The sequence below is a fragment of the Ceratotherium simum genome, chromosome 18 (genome assembly GCF_057802395.1).
Source record: "Ceratotherium simum simum isolate JZ-2026a chromosome 18, ASM5780239v1, whole genome shotgun sequence".
In the NCBI taxonomy this organism is placed as follows: domain Eukaryota; kingdom Metazoa; phylum Chordata; class Mammalia; order Perissodactyla; family Rhinocerotidae; genus Ceratotherium; species Ceratotherium simum.
In genome coordinates, this window is record NC_141917.1 from 35,697,896 (window position 1) to 35,725,762 (window position 27,867).

General features: G+C 40.5%; 1 protein-coding gene across 2 annotated transcripts; it reads right to left on the reverse strand.

Moving 5' to 3' along the window:
• Positions 1 to 6,754: 6,754 nt before the first annotated feature.
• Positions 6,755 to 26,533, reverse strand: HMGCS1 (3-hydroxy-3-methylglutaryl-CoA synthase 1). Of its 2 annotated transcripts, none has more exons than XM_004422784.2 (11): positions 26,405 to 26,532; positions 20,832 to 20,892; positions 14,869 to 15,326; positions 14,411 to 14,536; positions 13,700 to 13,864; positions 12,433 to 12,598; positions 11,441 to 11,611; positions 10,867 to 10,973; positions 9,883 to 10,008; positions 9,490 to 9,653; positions 6,755 to 8,534 (listed from the first exon to the last, which is right to left on the reverse strand). In XM_004422784.2, exons 3-11 carry the CDS (start codon positions 15,314 to 15,316, stop codon positions 8,445 to 8,447), a joined length of 1,563 nt encoding a protein of 520 aa, XP_004422841.1. In that variant the 5' UTR covers positions 15,317 to 15,326; positions 20,832 to 20,892; positions 26,405 to 26,532; the 3' UTR covers positions 6,755 to 8,444. The 2 variants fall into 2 exon arrangements, with proteins under 2 accessions (XP_004422841.1, XP_087299370.1); XM_087443244.1 differs by lacking the exon at positions 6,755 to 8,534 and adding an exon at positions 8,578 to 8,982 and having other exon boundaries at positions 26,405 to 26,533.
• Positions 26,534 to 27,867: the final 1,334 nt, after the last annotated feature.

Consider the following 27,867-nt stretch of genomic DNA (forward strand, 5'->3'; position numbering starts at 1 on the left):
ATCAGAACCACCTGGAGGGCTTGTTAAAACAGAGACTGAGTTTTTGATTCAGTACATCTGGGGTGGGGCCCAAGAATATGCATTTCTAACAAGTTCCCAGGTGATGCTGCTGCTGCTGGTCAGAGACCACACTTTGAAAATGGCTGAGCTATAGTCATTACTGCAGCTGGTTCTGAGGCTATAACTGGACTCACCCCTCCCACCTCCATCACCCATTCTAAATTCCCCTCACCTTTGGCCAGCATTTCCAACTGCTCTAGGTTGGATAGTATGACCCAGACCTTGATCATCAAAGGATCAGAGCCGCTAGTTGCCTTGCCCTTGTCAGGCCATGTCTGTGCAATTGCCCGTTCACCATTATCATGAGGCCCCAAAGTGACACTCTAGTGAATCTCTTGGATTCCAGACATACTCCTCTTTAGCTCCTTAATCATAAGGGTCAATAATCTCCACCAGTATAATAGCTCCTTTCTTTGCCTGCTTGTCCACTGGTATTGAGATGCCAAAGTGACCATGTGATAGTCGTAGATTCCAACTCACCGGACCCTCACTGAGTCCCTTGGTGAAAGCATCCCCCTCCCCCGAGAACCAAAACCTCTAATCTAGCTGAGCCTAGGTTGTGGGATAAAGAAGTACAAATTCTTCAAGTGGGTCATTGATTGTGATGGTGAGAGAAGTCAATCCTACTTCTACTCATTGGTTCCCAGACCAGTGTATTTTGACAATCGGGGACACATATCTGTCAGCCATTGTTAAAGCACAGAGATTGAATCCTGGAGGACAGCACCTCAACTCTGCAGGGTACTGTCCTATAGCTGGTGCCTTAGCTAACCACTCCATTTTTCTATTTATGCTAGCTGCTTCAGTGTTACTATATACCTTCAGAGGTATATAGTAAGATGAGTAGATACCGTGGTCAAGTGCCCATTCGCCCACTGCCTTTGCCGAAAAAGTCGTCCTTGAGGTAATGTTATGTGAGATACCATGACGATGGATCAGATAGTCTCTATATCTTAGCATGATTGTATTGGAGGATACACTGCAGGCAGGAAAGGCAAACCCATATCCTGAGTAGATGTCAGTTCCAATAAGGATGAATCACTGCTGTGCCCGTCTGAATTTATGACTCTGTGGATCTGATAATGCCCAGCTTATGAGGAGACAGCTCCATTTTCTTGGTCCCTTAGTGTCCTATAATCAGGTGCTCAGTCTCTACTAGGGCCCAGTAGCACGCCAGGAGCCTGAGTAGTTCTGCTGCAGAAAGCATGGCCTCATTCCTGGACCCTACAGGGCTCTACTGTAACCTAGTTCTACTGGGTTTGCCAGAGACTCCACACAGTATTCTTAACTTCCACATATACAGCCAGAGTAGCAATGCAGTTTGCACCGAAGCCTGAAACTGGATCTTTCTGTGTGTGGGATCCACTTGAAACTGGTAGCCCTGATAAATGGGTTGGAGGAATATACCAAGTATAATGTATGTGCTCCTCAAACACAGAGAGGCCTACTAAACCCTGTGCCTCTGTTTCAGTGCTAGGCGGTACAAGGTGCAACAAGTTGTCCTTTACCACAGAAGGAATATGTAGGCATGCCCCAGGTCATTGGTCTTCTAAATACTTCACCAGTGTGGCAGGCCCCTGATTCTTCATGGAGTTTATCACCCACACTGTGGCACACATAAGTCTTGCTAGGGCATCTGGAGTACTTGCCACTTTCTGATGCCAAATCCACCTAGCATGTTGTCACAATACAGTGGACTAGCATGATGTTCTGCAGAATGTCAAGATGATCAAGGTCCTTTTAGACTAGATTGTGACATAGAGCAGATTTAACATCACCTAGGGGCAATAGAGTAAATGAGAATCACTGCCCCCCCCCCCAGAGGAATGTGAACAGCTTTTGATCCTCCTTTCTGATGGAAATTGAGAAGAATGCATTTTCCAAAGCAATAGCTGCATATCAATGCCAGAGGCTTCCAGTAAAGATATCACATCCAGCATGGCAGCTACAACAGCAATCCACCATCATCCTCTATTATCCATCTGCTCTTTTTAGGAGTCTGATGGATAAGGTAAGTTAAACAAGATTATGATGGTGCCCATAACCCTTGTGTCCTTTAAAATTTTTGATGGTGATACTGATGGCTTCATTTCCTCATGTGATTGCTCATGATTTACTAACATGGCCAGGGAGAAGGTACAGTTTCAGAGGTTTCCATGTGGCTCTTCCTCCCCTAGTGGCTCTTACCCCACAGGTCAGGGGTCTAAATATATTTATCCCAAATATATACTTGGAGATTGGGGAAAGAACCCCAAGACAGGACTCATTGTGAGACCGACTTTGGCCAGAACTCCACTCATCACCTGGTTTCCAAAGGCCCCTATCCACACATAGGGCCATACTGGTATTTAGGGTTCCCTGATATCCATTTCAGTTTAGACTTGTTATCCAACAGTCTTTAAAAATTCTAGGACTGAATATCGTATATATTAGTGGCAGCAGGACTTTTCCTCAAGGAGAACTGGCCTCCCCCTCACTGTGCACTGGATTTGTAAATTAACTTAGATATGGGACCATGATTTTCTCATTGTGGCGGGCTACACCAGCCTCTGCTCACCAGCTTTCCTTTTTTTTTTTCTGGTTCTACAAGTCAAATAACACTAGCTAGCTGTCACTCAGAACTCTGTGATCTATTAGCCATTGTCCCAAAGCCATGTAGATCAAGGCACCCTGATTTCCACTCCAGCCTTACTGTCCATTATATCATGTCCATCTCACCTGTGATATTTAAGTAATAATTCATGGTCTCTGCGATTCTAGAATCCCACCATCCCCACTGATAATAGCATGCCCGGTTCCATGGCAGCATTTCCTACTGTCAACCTCCCATGGCAGTGGGCAACCATCACTGGGCTTTTCATAGGTGCTGGTACACCCCTCCCCAGTGCATTCTTTATTGCCTTAGTGAAGGCAGTGCCCTCCTGGGGAACATAGCTAGATGGTTCTTCAGTCTCACATAATGAATCCATTCTAACAGTCACACCTCCTGGAACTTTCCAACCCTTTCCTTAGTACTATGCCACCACAGTTCCACCATCTCCACCTCATTTACTGTATGCCACACTCATGTCCAAGCCTTACTAGCCATCCCAGCAGCATATTAGGACCAGCTTCAGGTATCCTTCACTCCAAGTCATGGGTTAATGTTCCCACAATAAACTCTCCCTTATCCTGCCTAATATTCTCCTCTCAACCTCCACCCTGGCCCAATACCCTCAAGATCCACTCACACACAATTTCCCCTGGTTCCTGACAGTACTTATTAGCCAGGTTATGCAACTCCTTGTGTCTAAGCTATTTCCTCCCTGACAGAGGTTGCACTTCTCTGCTCAGGCTGTGTCGAGACCTGACCTGGTTCTTGGTTTGGAGAATGATAGAGGTATTGCAAGAGGATGTCAAGGAGGTGAAGCATCATCTTGCAGGCATCTGCCTTACTAGAGGCCTTGGCAGGGTCTTCAGGCAGGTAAAATGAGCTGCTCCTACCAGCCTCGCATGCGGGGAATCTGGTTTTTGACATTTTCAGGCTCATCCACACCATTGTTACTAACTCAGGCCCCAGTGTCCCACTCTCTTCCTATCAAGGCTCTGACTTTGATAAAGGAGAATTGTCAAGACTGAGTATTTTATTTCCTTTGCAGCTCAGCCAAGCTTACAATTAGATCCTGGGCGGGCCGGCCCTGTGGCTTGGTGGTTAAGTGCGCGCGCTGCGATGCTGGCGGCCCGGGTTCGGATCCCGGGTGCGCATCGAGGCACCACTTCTCCGTTCATCCTGAGGCCGAGTCCCGCATACAGCAACTAGAAGGATGTGCAGCTACGGCATACAACTATCCACTGGGGCTTTGGGGGGAAAAATAAAATAAATAAAATAAAAAAAAAAAAAAAAACAATTAGATCCTGGGCCTGTTTTAGGTAGTTTGCCCTCAGGGCCTTAACGCTTGCTTCAAAGGCCCTCAGGCTTTCAGTGTGTCTTGAGCTGAGAGTTGGCTGACTTGAGCCTGTTATTTTTTTCCCCAGGCTTCCAAAGCAGTTAATAAAACCCGGCCAAATCCAGTCTTGATCTTTGCCCCCACACTGTTCATGAGCCACAGGTACCACATGGTGCAAGCCTTCACCTTCCCCCTACACCTAGAGATGACAGTCTTGGTAGTAATTGGCTGCTCCTGTATTCCAGGGGTTGTCAGCACCCTGCTTCCCAACAGTGCATTAGTGGTCCATTGATGTAACAAATTACCACAAATACAGTGGCTTAAAACAACACAAATTTATCAACTGACAGTTCAGTGAGATAAAAGTCCATCATGGGTCTCACTGGGCTAAAATCAAGGTGGCGTCAGGGCTGGGTTCCTTTCTGGAGGCTCTAGAGGAGAACCCATTTCCTTGCTTTTTCTGTTTCTAGAGGCAGCCCACATTCCTTGGCTGTGGTCCCCTTCCTCCATCTTCAAGGCCAGCAATGTTGCATCTCTCCGACTACTCTTCTATAGTCACATCCTCCCTCTAACCACAGCCCAGAAAGGTTCTCTGCTTTTAAGACCCACATGATTAGGCTGGGCCTATCCAGACCATCTAGGATACTCTCCCCACCTCAAGGTCCTTAACCACAATCACATCTGCTTTTGTCATCTAAGGTAACATGTTCACAGGTTCCAGAGATGGTCATTTTTGGGCAGGGCAGGGGGGACCATTCTGCCTACTACAAACAGCAACGGGGTGATTGCCATGACTGGTGAGCAAACCAGCTCCAACCTCCTATCCTGAGGGTCTGCTTTACAGGGCCATTCTGGGTACCAATTGTCTTAACCTGGATTCTCAATTGAAAAAACGGTGAAAGGTATGTGGTAGGAATCCAAAGAGAGGTGCTATCATATTCTCTGAGATCCTGGTCAAAGACTGCAGGGAAGCAATTGCTCCATTGTGGCTGAAGAAAGCAGGGCAGAGAAGGTCTGATGTGGGGCCCAAGGTTTCTGGTGCATAGATCAAAGGCTCTAAGTCTGGAACAAACTTGGCATATTTGAGGAACGGAGGAGAAGGCAGGGGAGATGAAAACATAGTAAATGAGTGTGGTACTGAGTTGAAGTAGGTAGGGAACAGATCCCATAAGAGTTTGCAAGCTTGAATAAGGAAGTTGATACTTAGGGTGGAAAGTGCTTACTACTGAGTAAGGTAGTCCAGGCAGCCTACAGGGAGAAAGCTACTCTTGAGATGAAACCCCGAAGATCAACAAGGTTTTGCTAAGACGGGTTGGAAGTGCTAGTTTAAGAGCATGTGAAAGACCTAGAGGCAAGGGAAAGCTTTTGCAACATTAGTTTAATAAAACTTTTATGATTTATTTTTTCTATAGATGCCTGCACAATGATAAAATAAGACAAAGTAAAAGATGAATTCCTTGTTTTTTTTACTTCTAAACATTTAAAATGAAAATGCATTTTTCATTACTATAAACTAGAGCCCTGATGATATATAAATTTGCTGAGCACTGGTATTCATAATCGTCAGCACCAAATTACTGCCTTTATAATAATTTGGGGGAAAAAAAAAATCACAGGTCAACTATTTTTTTCCACCACCAATCAGGAAAAAAATGATGAACCTATGACTTAACTAAGAGCAGTTGCTAGAAATTTTAAAGAAGTGTTGACCTATATGTTAAGGTTACACAGCTCTAAATTATTTAAAGATCCTGTTACATTCCTTTTGTAGTCACTTCCACTTTAGTGTTTTTTTCAGGACATTTCAAATAGCAGACAAGAGATGAAGTGTTTCAACTAAGCCACAGGAGGATCAAAAGTAGCCGTCTGCATCTGTTTGAGTTCCGTCTAGTGTTAATCTTAAACCTACTCATTAGTGTTCATAAAATAAAAAACCCAGAAGGTGAAAAGAAAAAGTTAGGTGCACAAATTTTATACAGGAGAATGGGAAGGACAGAACTCGTAAAGCTGTGTGAATTCAGATCCGAAAATTTGTAGACTTGACCTTTGAGAACATTGGCCTCATTTTCTAAATGACCCAGAGGGATAGGAGACCGGCCCAAAAAATAAAAAAGAAATTATTACTAAGCACTGAATCTAGACATGACATGATAAAACATGAGCTGATTGGTGTTAGAAAATAATCTGGTTTATTCCTAATTCATACAATCCTAAGAGTCGACAGGGCTCTTAGAGATTATCTAGTCCAAAATTACTGCTGATGCAAAAATTCTCTCTATAGAACCCCTGGGCACCAGCAACATGTGACCCTTTGGCTGGAGGCTCTACCTGGTAGTAGGCAGTTCTGTATTGGCTATAAAATTTGCTTTTACTCTTTAATTGCCCACCCTTAATTTTAGGTTGTTTTAAGGAAAACATAGTAACTCTCTTCATAAATATTTATAGCAAAGTTTATACATGCTACCACCCAATTTGCAAGTTAATTTCTTTGTTTGAAGTCTAAGAATAATAAATTATTAGTATAAATTTCTCTATAACAGACAAATATCTCCTTGAAGGCAAGACCATATATCTTAGAAATCTTTATTTCTGACTTAAGCAGAGTGCCTTGCTTATATCAGGTTTTAAAATGTTTGTGGAATGATGAATGAATGAATTAGCCAATGAATGAACTGAGATGAATGCCCATATTTAAAAATAGCAAATTAGCTGATTTCTTGCCTTAACTGTTAGTTCAGGAGGGAAAAAGAATACTCAAATATCTGAAATATTTCTCTAAAACTTTATTCAAAGTTATTCACCTCACTGTTAATAAGGTGTACAGTTAATGCTCTGTGCCAGTAATACTAGGCCTGCCCATTGCCGGCAATGGACTTTGAGAAAACCCATTTCCTGACACCCAAAAGTTAAATTACTCTTTTCAAAACATACCGAACTCCCAATACTTGCAAAAGTATTACATGCACCTTTTTCCCATCAATCTTTAAATCTGAACTTACATTATTAATCTACATCAGTGGATGTTAAAAGTCATTTTAACAAATTATGACTGTACAAATCAAAATACCACTAGTTAATATTAGACAAGAGTATTTTACAAACACTACATTACATATTACCTTGCAATTTGAAACATTACATATTTGTATAAGTTTATTTTAGATAACTGAAACTTCACAGAATTTAACAGCAAATAAATTTTAAAAAATTTAATTCTGTACATTAGTTCCAACTATCCCTATTTTACAATCTATAAGGCTCATGTCATAGTTCAGCACCAAAGAGATCTACAAAACTGTCTAACCAGTCTTCTTATTCATCTCTTCTGATAGTTTTTGTTGTTGTTTTAAAGGTGAAAGTCTGAGACAACGCTTTATAAAATCCTACTTCCAGACCCTGAAGTGGAATACTCTTTTTGGCTGGTCATACTATGTAAAAACTTGGGTTGTACCTTTTTGTTTTCATTGAACAGATATGAAAAAAAGAAAAGGAAAAGAATACTTACACCATGAATTTAGCCTGTCAGTCTTTAAGTTGAATTTATAACACTGAAGCATCAGAAGTAAACTAACAATGCCCTGCCCCATCTGTCTTTTTTGTTTTAAAAGGCAGCCAGAAAAATGTTCTATTTTATTCTTCAAAATAAGGTGCAAAGAAGGATTGCAACAATAAACTTCCTCATACACATCTCCAAAAACATCTCAATGTTGTTGAGCATCATCCACTTTGAACTGATTCAGGAGCAGACCTAGAGCTACTTCCATAGCTCCCAAATGTACCACCTTGTCTACAGCAGATGGCTGCTCAAGGCTAGCATCTCTGTTCACAGAGGTCATTACAGTAACTCGTCACTGCTGGCCTGGATATAAAGCAACATTCCAGTTTCCAGAACCAGTGTTACCATCCCAACTCTTCTTACCCTTGAGGATTTATAAATTTTAGAAAAAGAGCATGTTTGTCTTGCTGTTTTCAAACAGGGTTTGTGTAGATCACATTTTAAGACCACATTCCCTAAACTAGAAACTTTTTTCAAAAACCACAAGTACTTTCAGTAATCTTGTTTGTTCAAAGTATAAAATTCTTCCATGTTTAAAAAAATTAAAATTGGAGACTAGTACCTCTGCTTTCTTTGCCAGAAGCACACGATTCATCATACTACATTTAAAAACTAAGCTTCATGCATACAAATGGCCAGAGGTCTGAAGTGTTACAGAGCCCTTAACATCATCCGAGTACAATAAGCGTTGGCTAGGCCACAAGAGGAAGCACGGTACCAAACTGAGCAAAGAAACTTTCCCAAGAACACAACAGTTTTCCAGGCTCTGTGTCAGTCACATAAAAATTTAAGAAACATGTAATCCTTTAAAATTGTCCCCTAGACATCCCATTCCCTCAACCATTCCCATACATACCCCCTGCCCTAACCCACCCTGAAGTCTTCCACCTCACAGCAGTGTCTTAATGCTCCCCGTTACTGATGACAGCTGCCTCAGGGTCTGCTGCTGTTGTAGGGAGTCTTGGCACTTTCTTAGCAGGACTTGGAATATGCTAAAATAAAGGAAAAAAGATGTTGACTCTTACATTTTTTAAAAGAGTCATAGGGCTAATTAAAGTTCCAATAGAAAAACTGATAAAGGACAACTTTGGAGAGGTTTATGCTAGATATATATTCCGTATAACTTTTCATGGAGGAATGAAACAGCCATTCTTTACTTGCTGGTGAATTTATTATACAGTTACTCATATAGCAAGAGAGAGAGGAAGGCCACCAGGATCCACCACACACAGTCTTTTACTCGTTACAACCTGGCATTCACAACTCAAACACTAGTGGCTTGACTTGCTACCTAATTTGTTTCATAGCAAGAAGCAAGACTATGCAGTCACCAAATTTGTGATGAACAGATAAAATAAACAACTTCACGGTTATAGAGTCCTCAGTTTGAAGCGTGGCTATGGTCCTGGGCAAGTCATTTAACTTCTTGCAGCCTCATTTCTAAAATGGGGATAGTATCATTTACCTCAAGGTGCTTTTTATAAGGATTAAATTAGAAAATGTAAATAAAGTGCCTAGCATATAATAGGAATTCAAATCACTGCTATTATTGTTACATCTTGACAATTTGAGGATAGATTTGACAACAGCCTGAGAGAAGAGATGCGAGGGGCTCAGCACCCTGTGCCTACTTCATCTCTCACCAGACATTTCCACAAATGAGCCTTCTGTCTACATCAGTCTTCCTTTACATGCTGCTATTATTAATAAAACCTAGTATTTACTGTGCACTTTTAAAATGCTAATAATTTAAGTGCAAAGTACTCTCTACAACTGGAAAATGGCACAGCCAGAATCCCATCCCAGAGCCCTTGCTCTGAAGTACTCTGCTTTATTGATATTCCTTTAAGTTGCTAACTCTGTTAGGTCCCCTTAGCCCTGAGATCTGGGGATGGAAATTTCTGACCCTGTCAAAGCCCAAGACAAAACACAATGAGCTTTCTTTACCTCAGCAGCTGTGCTTGAGTGCACAAGTCCTACTCCTTCATCCAAAGTGTCGTCATTTGGAAAGGGGCGCCGAGCATACGTTCTTCTGTGCTTTTCATCCACTCTCACTAGGTACCATGTTCCTTCAAAGAGCGAATCTATGGAACTCTGGGGAATATAGTTGACTAAAGGAGAGGCAGAGAATATGAAACATTAGTTATGACATATAATTCATCAGGTAACAAAACTAGAGATAAGTTGTGTATTTCCCTACAATTCTCACTGACATCAGATTAGTACTGAATAAAGCCTAGATATCCTTATTTTCTATGTAACACGTTTAATATTATTATAGCCCTCCAGTACGCTTTTGAGTGTATATTTATATGTTTAAAGACAATTTAATATTTTTACCCAAGTGATGAGTGTCCTCTCTGAGCTTCATGTTTTCAGCAAAGACATCTGGTGCCACACAAGTTCTTGAGTCAAGCCTTGATTTAAGATCACATAAACTTGCTGTTATTTTATCTAGAGCAGACCCTAAAACAGTAAATAATTCCAACATTAAAAGACTAAAAATAGCATGCCCAAAAGCCTGAACACAATGTCGCCAAATGGAAAAAAAAATTTTTCATTTCTTGTAGAACTACTGGCTATTGTTTAGTTAAAAGCTAAGATGGTATCTATTTGGCAGAACTTCCTATGACCTCTGACTAGACATTTGTTCAGTATCAGCCAGTTGACAAGTCAGGAAATAGGTGGGATTTGAAACTATAACTTGTCTATAGTCAATCTATGACACAGGGTTAGAGTAATGACAAGTCTTCCACCAGTTTTTCTCCATGTTTTGCTCCTTTCTGCTCAGGGAAGGCACAAAAGTTTCCTTACATATAGCCAAGACCATAAACCTATAAAAATTAGAACTTAGCATAAAACCACACCAAAAAGAAACGATTTGGTATTATTCACTCATATGCTCAGACTCAATCACTAGTGTGAAGACTCAAAAGCTGCCTGCATTAAACAGATATGCTTCCCTTTCCCTACCTACATCCCCTGGCTACATACACTTACAAAATGACATAAAAGATAAAATTATATGCCAAAGAAGGAAAAATCAAACATTATGCCATAAAAATAATTTTTAAGCTGATTACATGTTTTTTCTGACTTGAAGGAAAGAAGATATTCTGACTCAGACATAGCCTTGCCCTTTACCCAGTTAAGGCAGATTTTTAGAGTAGAGAGTAAAAATCTGGCTATGTTGAAAGAAGTAAAGAGGATTAAAATGCCTAATGATCCATGGGATAGATTCAAGCGCTTGCTTGAGAAGCCTGCTGAATCAGCCTTACCACAGTAGGTTCTCAATACATTCTTGTTGAAAGACTCAGCATTTACCTGGCGTGGCATCTTGTGTAACTTTAAGGGAGTACAGGGTCGCAGCCAAACCAGAACCATAAGAGAACACGCCAATCCTCTTTCCTGCCAGCTGCTGAGGCGAGTACCTGTGTAGGGGGGTAAAAAGTTTCACTGATCCAGAACTACAATGTGTAGGAAGCCATAAGTTGGAATAAAAATTCATCCCATAGCCTTACAGACCTAAGCTAAAGCTTTACCTATTACAATAAGCACACTGAAAACAAGCATTTCACCTCTTTGAGAATGATGGAGCTTATGAAAGGTATTGTACCATAAAATAAGTTACTCTGTCAACCAGGGATTGATGGGTCCACTGTAGGTCAAGAATAGTAAGACCATGAGAATAGTAACCAGGAAAGCCAGTAAAAAAGTAAATATTCTGGAATAACTGTAGCCTCACCCCATATATCCTTCAAATCAATGGACAATAGGTTAGAGAGCCTGGAAATTAAATATTCTGTGACCTGCCACCAACATGCCTGACACCAGATTTGGTCGTAGAAATCTAACATCCCCAAATGAGGGGAGTTAAGCAGCTGAAATTTATACTTACTGTGCTAGAACAGAAGCAAGGGAACCATACACGGAAGATGTGTACATATTTCCGTTTTGATTTGATACAAGCAAAGATGCCTTTGTTTTCTGATTGAAGAGTTCAGAACTAGCCTTCATAAATGCCTTTTCCACATCTCTATCAAAGTAGGTATCTTCTAATTTAACATCCCTGAAAGATTTAGAAAAAAGACAATTTTACAATGTTCAAAGACTACATTTTTATTATATTAGTGGAGCTAACTAATATTTTAATCTGTAAGTGTGTATGATTCTGTTTTCCCGTTTATGAAAAACCAAGCAGCAGCATGCTAATTGCTAGGGAAGACATAACATTGTACACAAATGGTCCTTTTGCTCAAAGCTTTTTATAATCAAGATAAGATACCTTGATTCTATTAGGTTAATAAACCTACTAAAGTTTTGTTGTCACCAAACAGAATATACTATTTCAAGTCCATAATAATGTCTGTTTAATTAGAAAAGTCATGATATTTCAGGAGCCTCTAAAAAGTTGAGTAGAATTTTATCAGATGGAGAAGGGACACAGGCAAGAAGAAATAGAATGAGTTTAACAGGCATAGCATGCTAGGGAGCCTTGAAAGTGGGGAAAATGTGACAGGAGTATTAAAATAGACTTCAATAGAGGCAGGGTGCAGGATGGATATGGGGCACAGGGACTAGAGAGGCAGAGACAAGAGCTAAGAGGCTACTGAAGTAAATATAGGCACCTGTGGGGCTATATTATTGCGGGAACAATGAGAAGGAGGCTAAAAGGAGAAAATCAGAAAATATGAGTAGAAATGACTAAAGAATTCATGTAGGTAAGCTACCACCTCTGAGACTCAGTTTCTTCATTAATGACATAAATAGGTTAGACTAGATGACATCTAAGATCCTTTGACTCTAAAGTTTTCAGGTCTTATTTATGGTTTAGCAGATATAAAAATGCTCTCATATAGAAGGAAAAAAAAAAATCACAACTCCTCTTACCCAAAGGCTTCCAGACCACTATAGATACTATTTTTATCTCTGTTCTGGTCATTAAGGAAGTCATTCAGCAACATCCGAGCTAGAGATTTCTGAACCAGTTTGCAATAGGGTGAGTGGAAGATCATGAAGCCAAAATCATTCAAGGTAAAATCTCTATCATTTCCCTCTGAAAGAGAAATCCAAAGAAATTAGAAAATTCATATGAACCACTAAAACTTTTGAAGTTTGATTTTAGAACAGGGCTGGGATGTTTCTGTATATTTAGACAGCAACCAAAAATATACTGTATAACGAAATATCTCTATGGTTTAAAATACATATCAAAAAGACACCGAGAGATAGACCAATACACATCACTATTTTTCAGACTTAAGAGTCACAACTCATTAATAGGTTGTGTAATCAATTTAGTGGATCAGGGCTAGTATTTTTTTGTTATCTTAATAAATTAGAGCATTTGTTAAATGGAATAGAGTATAAAACAGCAAACTGCATAACTTGCACCATGGGAAAGTAATTTCATGACACTTTTGTTTGATTTTAGCACACACATACAATGTAAAGTGTACTTCTTACTGTGGGTCCTAATAAAAAGTTAGAAAATCACTGTACTGTTAAACAGTATGACATTTTACAGACGGCAAGAATGTTTTTTATCCAGAGGTACTATGTTTCTTAACATCTGTTATTGAACATTATTTTTAACTCTTTCTCATAACCCCTATAAAGCAAAGTTGAACTACGGAAAAAGCATACTTTATATGATACTGTGTGTCATAATAGCATTAATTCAAATACTATCCTTTTCGGTACCTCAATAACTTCCTCAGGGTTAAAGATGGAGATTAATGATGACACGAAAAAGCAAGTATGAATTCCTAAGTCAACTGCAAACAGACTAGTGGCGGAGGGAGATCACTTCAGTAATTTATTTTTATTAGAGTTTTCTCTGGATCAGTTACAAACTAAAATCTTGTGAAAATATCTCTCTCAAAATATTAACAAAATTCATGTTACTTTCTTTTACCCTATTTTTGACTTTCTTACTAAGTATCTTTGCAGAGATATACCTCATTCCCAAAGCTTACCTCTTTTCCTAAATTTACATTCCCAGAAACTATGGGAAAATGCTATTTGGTGAGTGAGGAAGAAATGGTTAAAGGACACTAATGAAGGATGCCCACAAAGCAGTTTGTCACTAAAGACACCCAGCACATTACACTGTCCTCAACAGATACCAAAACCAAGGAAAATGGATAAAACTCACCTTTCTGCCACTGGGCACGGATCTTTTTGCGGTAGACAGAATAGCAGCGGTCTAAGGCACTGAGGTAGCACTGTATGGAGAGTTTTCCATCTACTATAGGATATTCAGAAAGCATATCAGGCTTGTAAAAGTCATAGGCATGTTGCATATGTGTCCCACGAAGTCCTATTAGAACCAAAAAGGAAGATGTCCATGTATTTCTGCTTCTTCATGTCTCTATGTTAGTAAGTGCATTGCATTATCTGGGGACCTTCCATAATATCTATTCAACTCGCCACTTGCAGTAGAGAAATCATAAGGTGCAAGCAATATGTAACTGAAATGAAATATAACAGTATCCACGGACAGGCCTAAGGCTGCTTTGATATACAACATTTTATGCAAGTTTCATTAATCTAACTGGGAGATCACAATTGCTCTACTGAACTGAAAACAGATTAAACTTGCCACTGACTGTGTGACAATGGGCAAGTTACTCCTTCCAGTTATTGAACTTTACTTAAATCCATTTTACTTCTCTGTAAAGTGGGAATGGCATCACTTACTTCATACAATTGCTATGAAGATTAAATATGATAACACATATAAAACACTTAGCAAGTAGTGCCTACATTTAATGAACACTTAGTAAATACTAGCTTCTATTTCTATTTTCAAATTTCTCAGCATATTGTGCTAATTAAAAAAAAAAAAGCTTTTCCAAACACTTACCTCGCTCAAAAATTAATGGAGCATTTGGCCCAATTAGCAGAGCAACAGCTCCAACTCCACCTGTAGGTCTAGCATTTCCTGTAGCATATACAGCAATGTCTCCTGCAACTACCAGGGCATATCGTCCTGAAAAATACTTTTTTGTTAGTAAAACAAAAAGGTGATCAACATTATAAATATCATACATGTAAACTGAAGTGTTATATTTTCCCCAGAATATGCTTTCCCCATCTTTGGTAAAGAAAGAAATGTTCTGGCTAAATTTTGATGGATAATTTTGTGCTACATGATAAAGATAAGCAATTTATAATTCAGATAAGCTGAAAGTCATAGCTATCTTTCTGATAGATTCAAAGAAGTGTAACTGGTAAACGTTTGCATATGGCATTAATTAAAAGGTCATTTGGGCCTATTCAACCTCAAGGAGAGTTTCTTTGGAATAGAGGCACATAACATACCATCCCAAGAGCTGGACTCAATCCAGTTAACAGCATTGAAGACCGCAGCTGTGCCTCCATAGCATGCATTAGTTGTGTCTATTCCTTCTATGTCTGTATTCCCAGACTCCTCAAAGAGCTGCATCAAATTAGTCTTCACTGATTTTGATTTGTCGATGATTGTCTCTGTTCCAACTTCTAGCCGCCCAATGCAATCATAGGAAAGGCTATTTCTCTCCATAAGATTCTGAACCACAGTCATGCAAAGAGAGTTGATATCTTCTCTATCTGTGCAGAAGCCCATCTTGGCCTGGCCCAAGCCAATAGTATACTTTCCAGCATCTACACCATCGTATTTTTCCAACTCTGCTTGATCAACATATTGAGAAGGAAAATAGATCTCAAGGGCAACAATTCCCACATCTTTTGGCCAGCAGGCTTCTGCATTCAAAGGAAGTGACCCAGGCATGGTGAAAGAGCTTTAGAAAGAAAAACAAAAAAAAACAGTTTTAGGTCATAAGTTGCAGATTTTCAAATTCAAACTTGAGAAACAGATAATAAGAGTTCAACTATCACCTGAAACATTAGTTTAGTTTCTAAGTTTAGTATATTTTACTCAGGGCAGTCAATTTTGAAAATGTGGAATTAGCAAGTATAGTATAAATGGAATATTACTATTTAAAATTATCATCTTTTAGAAAGGCGTTTTATTCAAAACTAGACAACTTTAGACTTAAAACATGATTATTAGAGGCAAAGAAAACTCAAGATTCTTCTATGTTGAAAAGAACTAGAAGATACAATACAATGACAATTTAGTAGGATGGCCGACAAATCAGAATTAAGTACCTGATCTATTCCTGGCCACCCAAAAAAGTTTAAATAAGTCATTCATTAATCACAGATATATTGATTATTCACAGCTACTGGCTTTATGGGGCTTTAAAAACTCTTAGATCAAACAATATTACATTCTTTATTGATCTAAACAATCCTAGCAAGCAGAGAAACCACAATAAATAAGTCCATCAAGCCAATCTGTATAAGGCCCCTGCTACTATAATCCTACCCTTCCAGAGAATCACCCCCAGCCCAAGAAGCCAAATGATTAAAATTTTAAGCCAAGACACTTCCAGGACCCATCACAGGGTTAAATGCCAATATTCTATAGTTTCTACAGCTAGTGTATAGGGGATAAATGATCATAAAACCACAAGATATTCACTTAGTTTCTAACTCGGGGAAAAAACCAAACTCCAATTCAAATTTGAAAACTGGTAATCCCATATTATTTGTACGGCAACTAACTCTTAAATAACACCTCTTAAAACCACCCCTTCTTTTTAAAAAGAGACACTAAAAAGTTGGACCGTTGCCACACTGTAAATACTTTCAGTAGTGCCTAGATTTACTTACCAATAGTAACAAAGATGTGCTAGCCACTCAAGACCACTGCTGTGTGCGCAAGGGCAATCCACATAACCTATTAGAGCCTCAATTTCCTTAGAGGTTGTATTAATTAGGAAAAGAGAAATTATTCTAGATATTTCAAACAGAGGGGAATTTAATAGAGTGAAATGGTTCCAAACTTGTCAGCCAGGATAGAGGAGCCAAAGGGGAAAGGTGGTTATTCAGATCTCATGAGCGCACACTCTTATGAGGCTGCTGCAGCTACCAGTACCAGCACCTCTGCTGCCGAGCTGGGAGTGAGTGCTGACTCACACTCCCACTGCTGCTGCTGCCACTGACAAAAACAAGATGGCTACTTCTCCCCACTTTCTAATCTCACCTGAGTACTTCCATTGGCAGCCTAACCTGAACACAGCTGGCACAGGAGTCAGAAAAGTGTAGCTGTCAGGCTTTGAAGAGTGGCACAGCCCCTCAGTTTTAGAGAAAGATTTCTTTCCATATCTAAACTTCCACAACTCGATTTCCTTTTCAGGTATCACATAATTCAATGGTGCAGCTTAGGTGGCAAGATTTCAGCTCTTCATCGACCTAAAGGTACTTGGCTTATAAGAGTTACCTGGGTTAAACTGGTTCATTAACCTTCTATAGCATTTGCCAACTCACCACTAATTTGATTCCTAAAAATGAAAAATCGAATCCCGTATTTATGTCATTTGTCCTCTGCCACTCTGCAAACTCTAGTATAGTATTAGTCATAACGAAATTAGAGACCATTGCCACAGTGAGCTGATTACTGAAATCTGGAGAGCATATCTAAAGCAGAAAGGCTGCCTTTAAATCATGAAATCTACCCTTATCCCATAGGTCATCAAGTTATGAATATATTAAAATCTAAAAAATAAGCACCTGAAAATATAATCACAAAATCTTAAGTTAAAGGTCTTAAGGAATACCTTGAATCTTCCTTCTAAATATAAAAATCTTATTCATATTTTTCTCATTCATCCAAACAATGACAACACGTTATAAGCCAAACATCTGGGATAAGTTTAATAGAAGATAATCCTTGCCCTCTCAAATATGCACTGTCTTGTGGGATAGCAAGATACAAACACATCATAATAAACAGGTGAAACAACGGAGACAGGCACACTGTGTTTCGGAGAAGTACCTGACCGAGCCTGGCGGCAGGGGAAGGAGTGGGAAGAAAGGCTTCTTGGTTACTGGTGCCTGACTTGAGTCTTAGGAATGAGCAGGAGTAATCAGTAAGGCTCTGCAGATGCAGATGGTGGCAGAAGATTTTCAACAGGGTGGACAGCATAAACAAAGGCATACTACAAGGAACCCATAAAAAGTGTTATTACTTTATTGAAGTGAAATGTGAGGCCCAGTGAGTAGATCAGGCAAGTCAGGAAAATCAGGTCAGGAGAACTAGATAAGGGTCAGGTCAATAAAGTTCTGGTAGCTGATGTTAGGAAGCTTCAACTTTATCACGAAGACAATAAGAAGCCATCAGAGAGTTTTAAACAGGAATAGCATGGTCATATTAGTGTTCAGATGCATATTTTTCCAACTCTGGAATCAATTTAGTGGATGGCAAACAACATTTTTTTTTAATGAAAAAGAAGAGAAAATATCAGCTTGCATGGCTCATATTAATGTAAGAATTTTTTCATGAAACTTTTGTTTCAATTATTCACATATCTACTCGGTTGCAATATAAAGTGTATTTCTTACTAAGGGTCACCATTGAAAAAGCTTGAGAGTCAGTTTTATACAGTCTCTGGTGCTGTGCGGAGAATGGATCTGGGTTAGGAAGCTGATAACAGCAGTCCAGACAAGACACAGGTCATGAACTAGAGCAATTACTACATGAGGGGTGAAGAAGGAACAGCTTCAAAAGATATGGAAGAAGCAAAAAACTGGCAGACATTGGGATTGAGCAGACATTAGGAAGAGAAGGAAGTATTTAGGGTGACTCCCATATTTCCAGCCTCAACTGTTTCATGGCTGACAGGCTTACTGTCAGCTGCACCGAGTGAGGGGAGAAGCACCTCTCCACTGTTCCACCTTTCCCCTCTCCCATGCAAACTCTGCCATTTTATGATAATCTAAATCTGGCGCCTACTTTGCTGCACTGAAGCTAAAATGAAGACATAAAGGGACTGTCTAGTATGTCACTAGGCAGATTCTAAGTTTACAGTAAAATAAAATTAAGTCCTTGCATAGTCCACAGAAGAGCTCTACAACTAGTGTTAAAAAAAAAATAGACCAGTCCGTATACTTATAAGCAGGAACCCTTCCTATACGCCACCCTCTAAGGTACCAAAGCAGAGGCAGTAGGATTAACCACCTTCCCAGCCTTGCCCACAAGGGTACCCTTTAGATTCTTTCAACTCTTCAAACTGCTCTAAACATGCTGAGGATGGTGTCCTTTTCCCTGCCTGGGCCAACAGCTTACAACGCCTTTGGAAATAAAATGGACAAGTATATGTAATCTTCTGAAGGTATAAACCAGTTTATAAAAAGCCATAACGCAAGGCTTCAAGTCCAGAATTAATCCATATTTACCATAATCTGACTAGCTCTGATCAGTTCTTGTATTAGGGTACCTACAAAATAAGGTATAACTGTTATTCTTGAACCTCTGAGAGATTAAATAAGTGACTTATTTCATTTGGGGAAAAAAAAAGAAAACGTAGCTTAACTAAAACACGCGTCAAGTTGAAAGTGAATCATGACTCTGATCTTGGTGTGGAAAAAATTTTTACATTGTCTAACTCAGTCAATATTGCTCATTCTCTGAGGGTTTTTGACAGCCAAGGTGTTTTCACTTCATTTTTGCTAAAAAGCCACCTACTTTGAAATATTTAGCTTTTGGTCAAAATTGGGAGTGAGATTAAGTAGGAAGAGAGAGGAAAAAATACAGGGAAGTAACTGCTTCCATGGTATTTCAAACAACAAAAAGTTTGATATAGTTTCTGGTCTATAATCTTTAACTATCCTATTAAGTGCATGCTCTTACGTCGTCCTCCCAGATGCTCTCTGAAGTAGGCCAGATATAAATTAGAAAAAGGAAAAAAAAAAAGGCCAGCTAAAGATCTGAGATGTTCACATTATAGTGTTAACGGCATAAAGAATGGGGTATTCTGGTTAACTCACTATTCAAAAAATAACAAATATTTTCTAAATAGAATACAGTTAAAAAATCTGACAGTTAAAAAATTACCTGCATATATTTTTAATCTTTGGCTGAGAAGGTACTTCATTCTCTTTCAGAGCATTGTATTCACAATAAAAAAACTCTTTAAGCAGGATAATGGGGATTCTGTATTTATACTAAAATATGTAAATTTTCTTTTTAAATTTCATCTTTAAAAAGGAAGGGGAAAGTACACTTTTACCACAGAACTCTGTAAACCTTCTAAAACTATCTTCCAACAAGAAAGCACCAACAGAAGACTGAAGTCTTTTCTCCTGAAGTGAAGGCCCACCCTCTCTGGTAGACGAAAGGAGGGCCAGGTTCTATTTCCAGAGTCAGCAAAGCAAGATGATATAGAGGCCTTGTTAATACTTTCTGAGTGCTTCCTGCCTAGGAGGACACAAAAGGGACTAATATGATCCTCTGGTAGTCTTTAAAATCTGTGAATGAAGGAGAATTGGAAAAGAAAAAAAAAAGGTGGCTGAGGATGCTGATGCAAGGGCTGCCCTAACCTAGCTCCTCTGGCTAGTAAGGGGAGGGACCTGGGCATCAGGCCCCAGGAGTCTAATGCCAGCTCCTAAGTGAGCTCTCTACCTCCACTCTCTCCCCTGTCCTAGCCCAATCTTTCTAAGATGCACATGTGACCTTTGTCAAGATGCTATTGAAAACTATTCCAAGTTTCTTCTCGATTGTTTAGGGTCAGTCTCTGTACTAGACAAGGATCTTCTGGAAAGCAGGAATTGTGCCTTGTTCACCTTTGGGTCACATATGCCAGCCCAATACTTGGCATATGCTAGAAGCTGAATGTTGAATAAATGAAATCCTACTAGCCTAATTTAAAATCAGTAACAACAGTAGGAAATCATAATACTGAAGCACACAGACAAAAAGCAGAAGCATAAGAGAGGAGGTCCATGGCAATATGAGAAAGCATGGCTGCAAATAATTAGATTATTGGTTCAAACACATTTGCAATCACTACTGTCCAATCTCACATAATCGGAAACATTCATCCATAGCCCAGATATGTATCTTTTGAAACTATAATTTAAAAGGCACTATTGGCATGTATGCTTACCTGTGATGGTGTCTGATTAAGCAGTTTACCTGGTTACATTATATTATCTAGATTTTTTTCTCTTAAGAGTGAACACTAATTTTTAAAATTAGTTTCAGATTTTAAACATTAGTCTAATAAACACAAAATTAAACAGTCACCTGAGGCAATTATGGCATTAACTAATATTTACAGATAAGGTATAGCCCTGTAAAGGGTTCTAAGGATGTGTTCTTTGCCCTAGGATAAAAATTAAATTTCCCCCTTCCATCAGAGAGGAACACTTTCCTTGAGCAGCAAGAAAGGATGCCGTACCTGTGCGAGGGATAGAGAATTGCAGTCTCCAGGTCTGTCACTCTGTTTCCTTCTTCAGGCACTAGGAATTTCAAATAAGAACTTCTTTTAAAGTCATAAGTCACCACACAAATTCAAATAATATGACTCCAATTCAAAGTCAGTTAAAATAAACATTTCCCTGTCCAATTACATTATGTAAAATGGAATTTGATTTTGCTTAGAAAAAAATGGTACTTAAAGCTTATAAAACTTTTTCCCCCTTATTTTATTAGCTCTTATAGCAGTAAGTTCAGTCCTGGTAATGAACTGACAAATTCATACCACTGATTCAGGCTTTAAACCAAGTATGATGCTGGAAGAGTTGCAGTCTTCTTTACTGAATCTGAGTTTTCAAGAATTGTGAGACAGAAATATAAGTTGTACTAGGCTAGAAATTTCTGGAGTAAAGAGACTTACACATTCAAGAGTTTGCTCTGCACTTAGAAGTTTATGGCTTTAACAACAATTTGTGCCACTTTGAGCCTCAATTTCCTCATCTGTAAAATGGAGCTAATACCTGCCTTCTGGCTCATTGTGAAGGATTGTTGAAAAGATAAAATATATGAATAACACTTTGCAATATAAAGCACCAGTACACTGACTATTATCCTAGTTCTTAGTATTTTTTCAACAAAATACTTTCTAGCAAAACTTAGTTATCTTCATTCATTTAATCTTATGCTCCTATTTTTCAACATGGCCACCTTCAGCTTCTCCAATCTTTTAGAAGTGATTTTCCCTTTAATGCTTGTATTAAAAAGATAAGCATTTGATATATCAAGACAAAGGAGCATTAAGCTTTATCATCATTTAAATTATGTGGAAATAAAATGGGAAGGTGACTTTGGGCATTTTCTTCAGTCCATCTATTTTGAAAGATTGTTACTTGAGACAACAGTTCTTATGTTTAATGTAAACACAATTTCCCTTGCTCTATATTTAATTATTGGCAAATTTAGCTAACCAGAGACTACATTCAGATGTTACTTAGTAAAACTTTACTTTTACATGATTAAATCATTAAGAGCTCTTTACTGTCTTACTTCCTTTTACTTCATTAAGTTTACCCCCCCAAAAATAAATAAATCCTGAGTTTTGTAGGAAAATATAAGACTACTACATTCCAAAAAAACCTTTTTGATTACAGAATTATATATACGCTTTGAGAAAATAACCTATTTTTTGTTCTTTATTATCTCCAATTATGCTTTTGTAATCTGCAAATTAAGTAGACCACAGGGACCAGTTCTCACTGGTGGGGGAAGAACATAATTCCCTCTCTATGTTGAGACTCTTTAAATAACTTAGTAATATTTCTTCTTGAAGCCATGTATGTACACGAATTTGACACTATCTGCATCAAGGAAATTCCCCCTGAACTGCCAGCATTCCCTCTTTCAACTCTGATTATTTTAAATTAGGGAGGGAGGTTAGCTGGGGAGGGAGGGAGAGGGGGAGGTGGGAGGAAGAGAGAGAGAGAGGAAGCGAAAGGGGAAGGAGGAGAGAGAAGGGGAAAAAGAGGTGGAAGATGCGGGGGGCGGAAGAGAGAGAGGGAGTGGCACTAGAGCAAAGAAGAAAGAAATAGAAGGAAAAAGAAGATTAACAGAGGACTGCTGTGCTATACTTAAACTCTCAGGAGAAAGACAGGCCTGGAGACCACAAAAGGAAATGGAGGCAGTAAATGCCACTTTGGGGAAGAGTCCATCAGAAAGGGATCAGGCTTTCCATTCTCTTCTGCAATTGCCAGAAGGGTTCATTGCTATTCTGGCTAAAACAGCACTGCCAAAGTCTCAAGCAGCTCATCAGCTTATTTCTAACAGAAGGTCTTTTGAGGGCAAGTGATAGAGGCAAGCAGCATGGGTCAGGAAGCAGTTAATGAAGTACAAGTGGCTGGGCAGGTTACCACAAACCACATTTGGAGACTCCAGAGCCATAAGATAGGCATTTCGTGAGTTTGGCAAAGATTAAAACTGAAGAATGATGAGACTGCCTAGGGCCAAGCAGGTTCCTGCAATAATGCTTTCTTCTGGGCTTTATGCAGTGTTCTGAATTCCTCCTTCTGGCTCCCTCCTTAGCCTTGATTCAAACAAGTGGTTGGAGAAGTTCATCCAACACACATTTTGAGACATGATAAACTATAACCAGTTACCTGCTGATCTTTTTCACTGTTACAGGAGAGAAATCCAGGAAACTGAGAATGAGCTGGCAACCTTTCCTCCTTAGGAGTAAGCAAGCAAAACTACTGTTAAGAAAGCCTTGCCCACCATATATATATAGTCACGGATAAAAATTAGACTATTGGTGGTGAGCACAAGCAGTCTATACAGAATACTGATAAATAAAAATGTAAACCTGAAATCTCACAATGTTATAAACAATTATGACCTCAATAAAATAATAATAATAAAAAAAAAGCAAGCCTTGCCCACGCTTGTACACTCTGGTCTAGTTCTAAGTAAAAAACATGGACAGCCCTGCCTCCCCTCCAGAGTTACTGGTCTGCTTATCAGAGATTCTGTTCATCTTCCAAGGCCTTGTTCTAAGGAAGGTTTCCAGTAAGGTTTCCTAGAGTTTTGTAATCAGGGCCCTGCCCTCCTACGGCAGGTACGTCTTCATAGTCTACTCTCTATGGAAAACCAGTTATGAGCAGTCCGCTTATCCACACTAGACTCCTCGGCTCCTGTCAGAAGAGGGGCTGTATTTTGATTCTTTTGAAATCCCTTTGAGATCTTGGAGTAAAGGGGCACTCAACTGCTATTTTTTGAGGGGCTGAATTTGCAGTTAGAACAATTAGAGGACTAATCTTTTAGATTCAAGTACTTGGAGTAGCCCTCATTAGTAAGTTATTTTTGCTATCACTTTTAAGATGAGCTGCAGCACCAAACAGTGTTCAGAAGTTTAAGAAAACTGGCCTTCTACTGCTGCTGTTCAAAGCAAATGGTAGGTTTCAATTGTTCCCAGATCCTAACCTGAAAAATGTAAGCAGTCCAGGTGAAATCAGAAGAGAACATTTGTTGATCTTACAATCATTCCCACATGCACACATGCCCAACCATAAACCCTGCAAAGATGAGGACTGTGAGCTTTGAAAGGTTGGCTTCTCCTCTACAGCTCTAACTACACTCAGTTCACAGAGAGCAAAGTGAGCATCACCTTGTGCCAAGCATGAGGATGAATAGATTAAGAATTGAATTGAGTCCCAGCACCCTCCCATTAGATTGGGTAACATGTTTCTCAACCTTTTATTTATTTATTTTTTGTTTTATTATTATTATTATTATTTTTTGAGGAAGATTGGCCCTGCGCTAACATCTGTTGCCAATTTTCCTCTTTTTTTTCTTTTTTCTCCCCAAAGCCCCCAGTACATAGTTGTATATCCTAGTTGTAGGCCCTTCTGGTTCTTCTATGTGGGATGCTACCTCAGCAGGGCCTGATGAGCAGTGAGCAGGTCCACGCCCAGGATCCGAAGCAGCAAACCCCAGGCCGCCAAAACGGAACACGCGAACCTAACCACTATGCCACCGGGCTGGCCCCACAATCTATAAATCTATACTACCTTCTTGAGAAACATAAAATTATCATACCCTTCTAGGATATTTGGGTTTTTAGTAACCCAACATAAAATTATAAGACTCTATATTCCTTTCCAAATGAAACTAAATAGAGATTCTGATATATAGCCCATCAAGCTCCTCCATCCACAACACCAAATGCATCTCCTCACATTCAGTTCCTCTGGATTATGGTTTTAAATAATTCTAGGGTATCCAGGAAACACATGTTACATCAATATCAGGGTTTTGCATTTCCTGTGAGAAAAGCTATCTAAAATCTCAAAAATCTCAAAATCAATCCCACAGTTAAGAGAAACAAGATGTAAAAGCACTCTGGAGGATTATTTAAAAAGAAAACAAACACAAATCAAAAGCAAGGCCCAGAATTAGCCCAACAGATGACATGGCCTTCTACAGCCCCAAATATAATATCCATCTACCTCTCCCCACCGGAAAGACCTTCTGAGAACTGAGGGTACTCACTAAACTAGAACTGAATAAGGGGCAACTTACAAACTTAGGAAAGAGAGACTTACAAAGGTTAGACACAAAGAAAAGAAAATCTTTCCCCTTTCCCATAAGACATGCTCTCCCTCTCTCCTTATGCATACAAAAATAACTGAAATTTAAAAAAAGAAAGGTTTGATCAAAGAAACAACAGACTGCTTAGATGTCTCAAGCTGCAAAGAACAATTTGGCACAGATACATGTCCAGGATTTTCAATCTTCCTTCTAATAGAATTTGTGCAATAGAAGTCCAAACTCCATCTCAGAAGGAAAAATCTGTTAACTGTATGAGCACTTCCACTTGTCTTAATTTTTGTCATTTATTTTGCCACTGTTTTTCATGATTCATCCCTGAAATAGAGCAAATGTTACTTAGCAGCAGCAAGAACACATCATCCTACCACAGGAGGCTGGCAGAAGCATCAGCAGGAGGGAAAGAGCTGCAGCAGAGGTGAGCAGCGAAAGAAGCCAGTGATGCCCCAAGGCCACGGCCACAGGGCAAGCATGACAAGCAGGGACAACCTCACCTGTCCAAACCCCCCCTCCAGGGTGGGTCAGAGTAATCCTTTTTCTACCATTGGTCAAGGCAGGACACACGTTTTCAAAGACTATATACTTGGTTTTGAAATGTCCTTGGTTTAGCCCTAAACCTGCTGGGTGGGAAGGCCCTGTGGGTGCTTGCCCATTACATCGTCATATCAGGTTAGGCTGGTCCTGAAGCTATTAGCAGGAGGGAGGTATGGGATTTCAGAACACCGAGGATATCTATTTTTAAAAATGGGCATAGCAAACATGGAGGAGGGAAGGTGCGAGGCAGGAATCTGTGATATTTGAAGCAAGCACAGACCGAAGCCGTCAAGAGCCCAAGTACTCAGTCAGGTTAAATCACGGTTGTGATGCTTTCTTGCACCCGAGCTAGGGAAGAAAAGTAATGCTGCCCACTTCCCTTCCTCCCATCAACTCTTGATCTGTGGCAGCAGGAAGACACACCCCCTGCCAACCTACAAGGCTCCATCTGAGCGTGATCTTCCCCATCCTTCGGCGTCCCCCCTTAACCAGACGCTCCGGGAAAGCCCTGGCAGCCCAGCTCCTTTCTCGTCCCTTCCTGATGCCCCCTCACCCCCCGCCCAATCTCCTCACAGCGGCCACAGCCACTTCCCTGGCACCTCCAGCTCCTGGCTGACTATGTCATTAGAACCTAGCACTCAACGCCCTTTCGCCTTCTCCCCTCTGCGTCTCGCCTGCCCACACCAGTGTCCTCGGGCCCTCCTCACACCCGCCGCAGTCGGCCCCAGGTCCCTGGCACGGGAGGCCTCGCACCGCCCCGGCTCTCGGCGCCCCATCCTCCCAAGCCAGGTCCACGCCTCCGCGCTGACCCGGACGGAGCCGGAGCTTCCCCCGGCCTAGTCAAGGACACCGCCTCCGCCCGGCCGTCACCCCGCCCGCGGCGCCTCAGCAGCCCAGCTCTCCTCCTCCGCGCGGGGCACTCACCCAAACGTGACCAGGCGGTGGCCGAAGAAGGGGAGCGAACCACGAAGAGCCAGTCCGCGGCACCTCCCCTCCACCACCAGCTTTATAGCCGCCGACCCACCCGACGCCGGCAAGGCCGGGGACCGGTGGGAGGCGGGACAGTGGCTCCAGTAGCCAATCGCGGCCAGCAGAAGAGCCCGGCAGAGCCCGCCCCCCAGCCTGGCTTCTACCAATCCGAAGGAAAGTAGAGGCGGGCACTCGCTAGGGTTCTCCCTCGTGGCTGGAAAGGCGGGGGAAGGGGCGGGGAGAAAGTCGAAGGGCCGAGGAAGTGGGGTGAGAGAGTGACGTGCGGTGGCCCGAGAGCCGGCCTGCCAATGACAGAGGGGCGAGAGACGGCGAGAGCCAACGGGAGCGGAGTGAGAGATTCTCTGGCCAATTGGAGCCCGGTGAGAGGAAATGGGGACCAATGAGGCCTCCGCGTCCCACCACTGGGGAGAGATGGTCAAGTGTGGGAGGCAAGTTGGTCCCCGCTTGCGAGTCTGTCAGGTTGCCTAGCAACCAGAGCTAGGCTTCACCTGTAAGATTTCTGAAATACTTGATTTGAATTCAGTCTTAACGTCTTCTAGTTTCCAGAGCACCCAAATACGCCTGCATTACAAGTGGGCGCAGAATACGTCACCCAGAATGTGTAAATTTGTAAATATTCTAAATATCCGATTTGTAAATACCCAATATTGTCATCTCTATTCAAAACTATCTTGACTTTTTAAGACACTGCTATTGGGACAATTCTTCCTAACTAAACTTAAAACAAGATAGTTTGGGGTTAGCCACCAGTGAGGAGGGCAAGGGGCCTTGCCTGAGCAGGGAAGTTGATCCTAACTCTAGGATTTTTGCTAACCCATGCACTTTAAGGGAAGGGGCTCCATCTGGCTGTTCCCCGCTGTGTCTTCTGAAGTTGATATGTGGTAGGTACCAAGTAAAAGGGGCCCCATAATTCTCAGTATTGAGAATCCACAGGATAAGGACTGCCAGCCACCTCAGAAAATAGGAGAAATTCAAGCTTGAGGAAATCAGTAAAAGATGTGTTAAGATACATGTTTTATTTTATTGTTTCTAAATTTAATGCTAAGTAGTATTGGTCAAGCACTGTAGATGCTATACAGCAAAGGTAAAGTATAATTTATTTTTCTGCCCTACTGTGAAAGGAACAAAAGTTTCTTAAGAGGCAGGAAGATGTACTGATAGCATTTAGTATTTGACTTCACCCATTGAACAAATATTTATTTTTTGCCTGTTCTGTGACAGGGGTTACGCTAGACCTGTGCTGTACAATAAGGCAAGCCCTAGCTACATGTGGCTCTTGAGCACTTGAAAGGTGGCTAGTCGGAAGTGAGATGTGCTGTAAGTGCAAAATACATGCCAGATTTTAAAGACTTAGTACAAAAAAAGGAACTAATAATAATTTTTATATTGATTACATG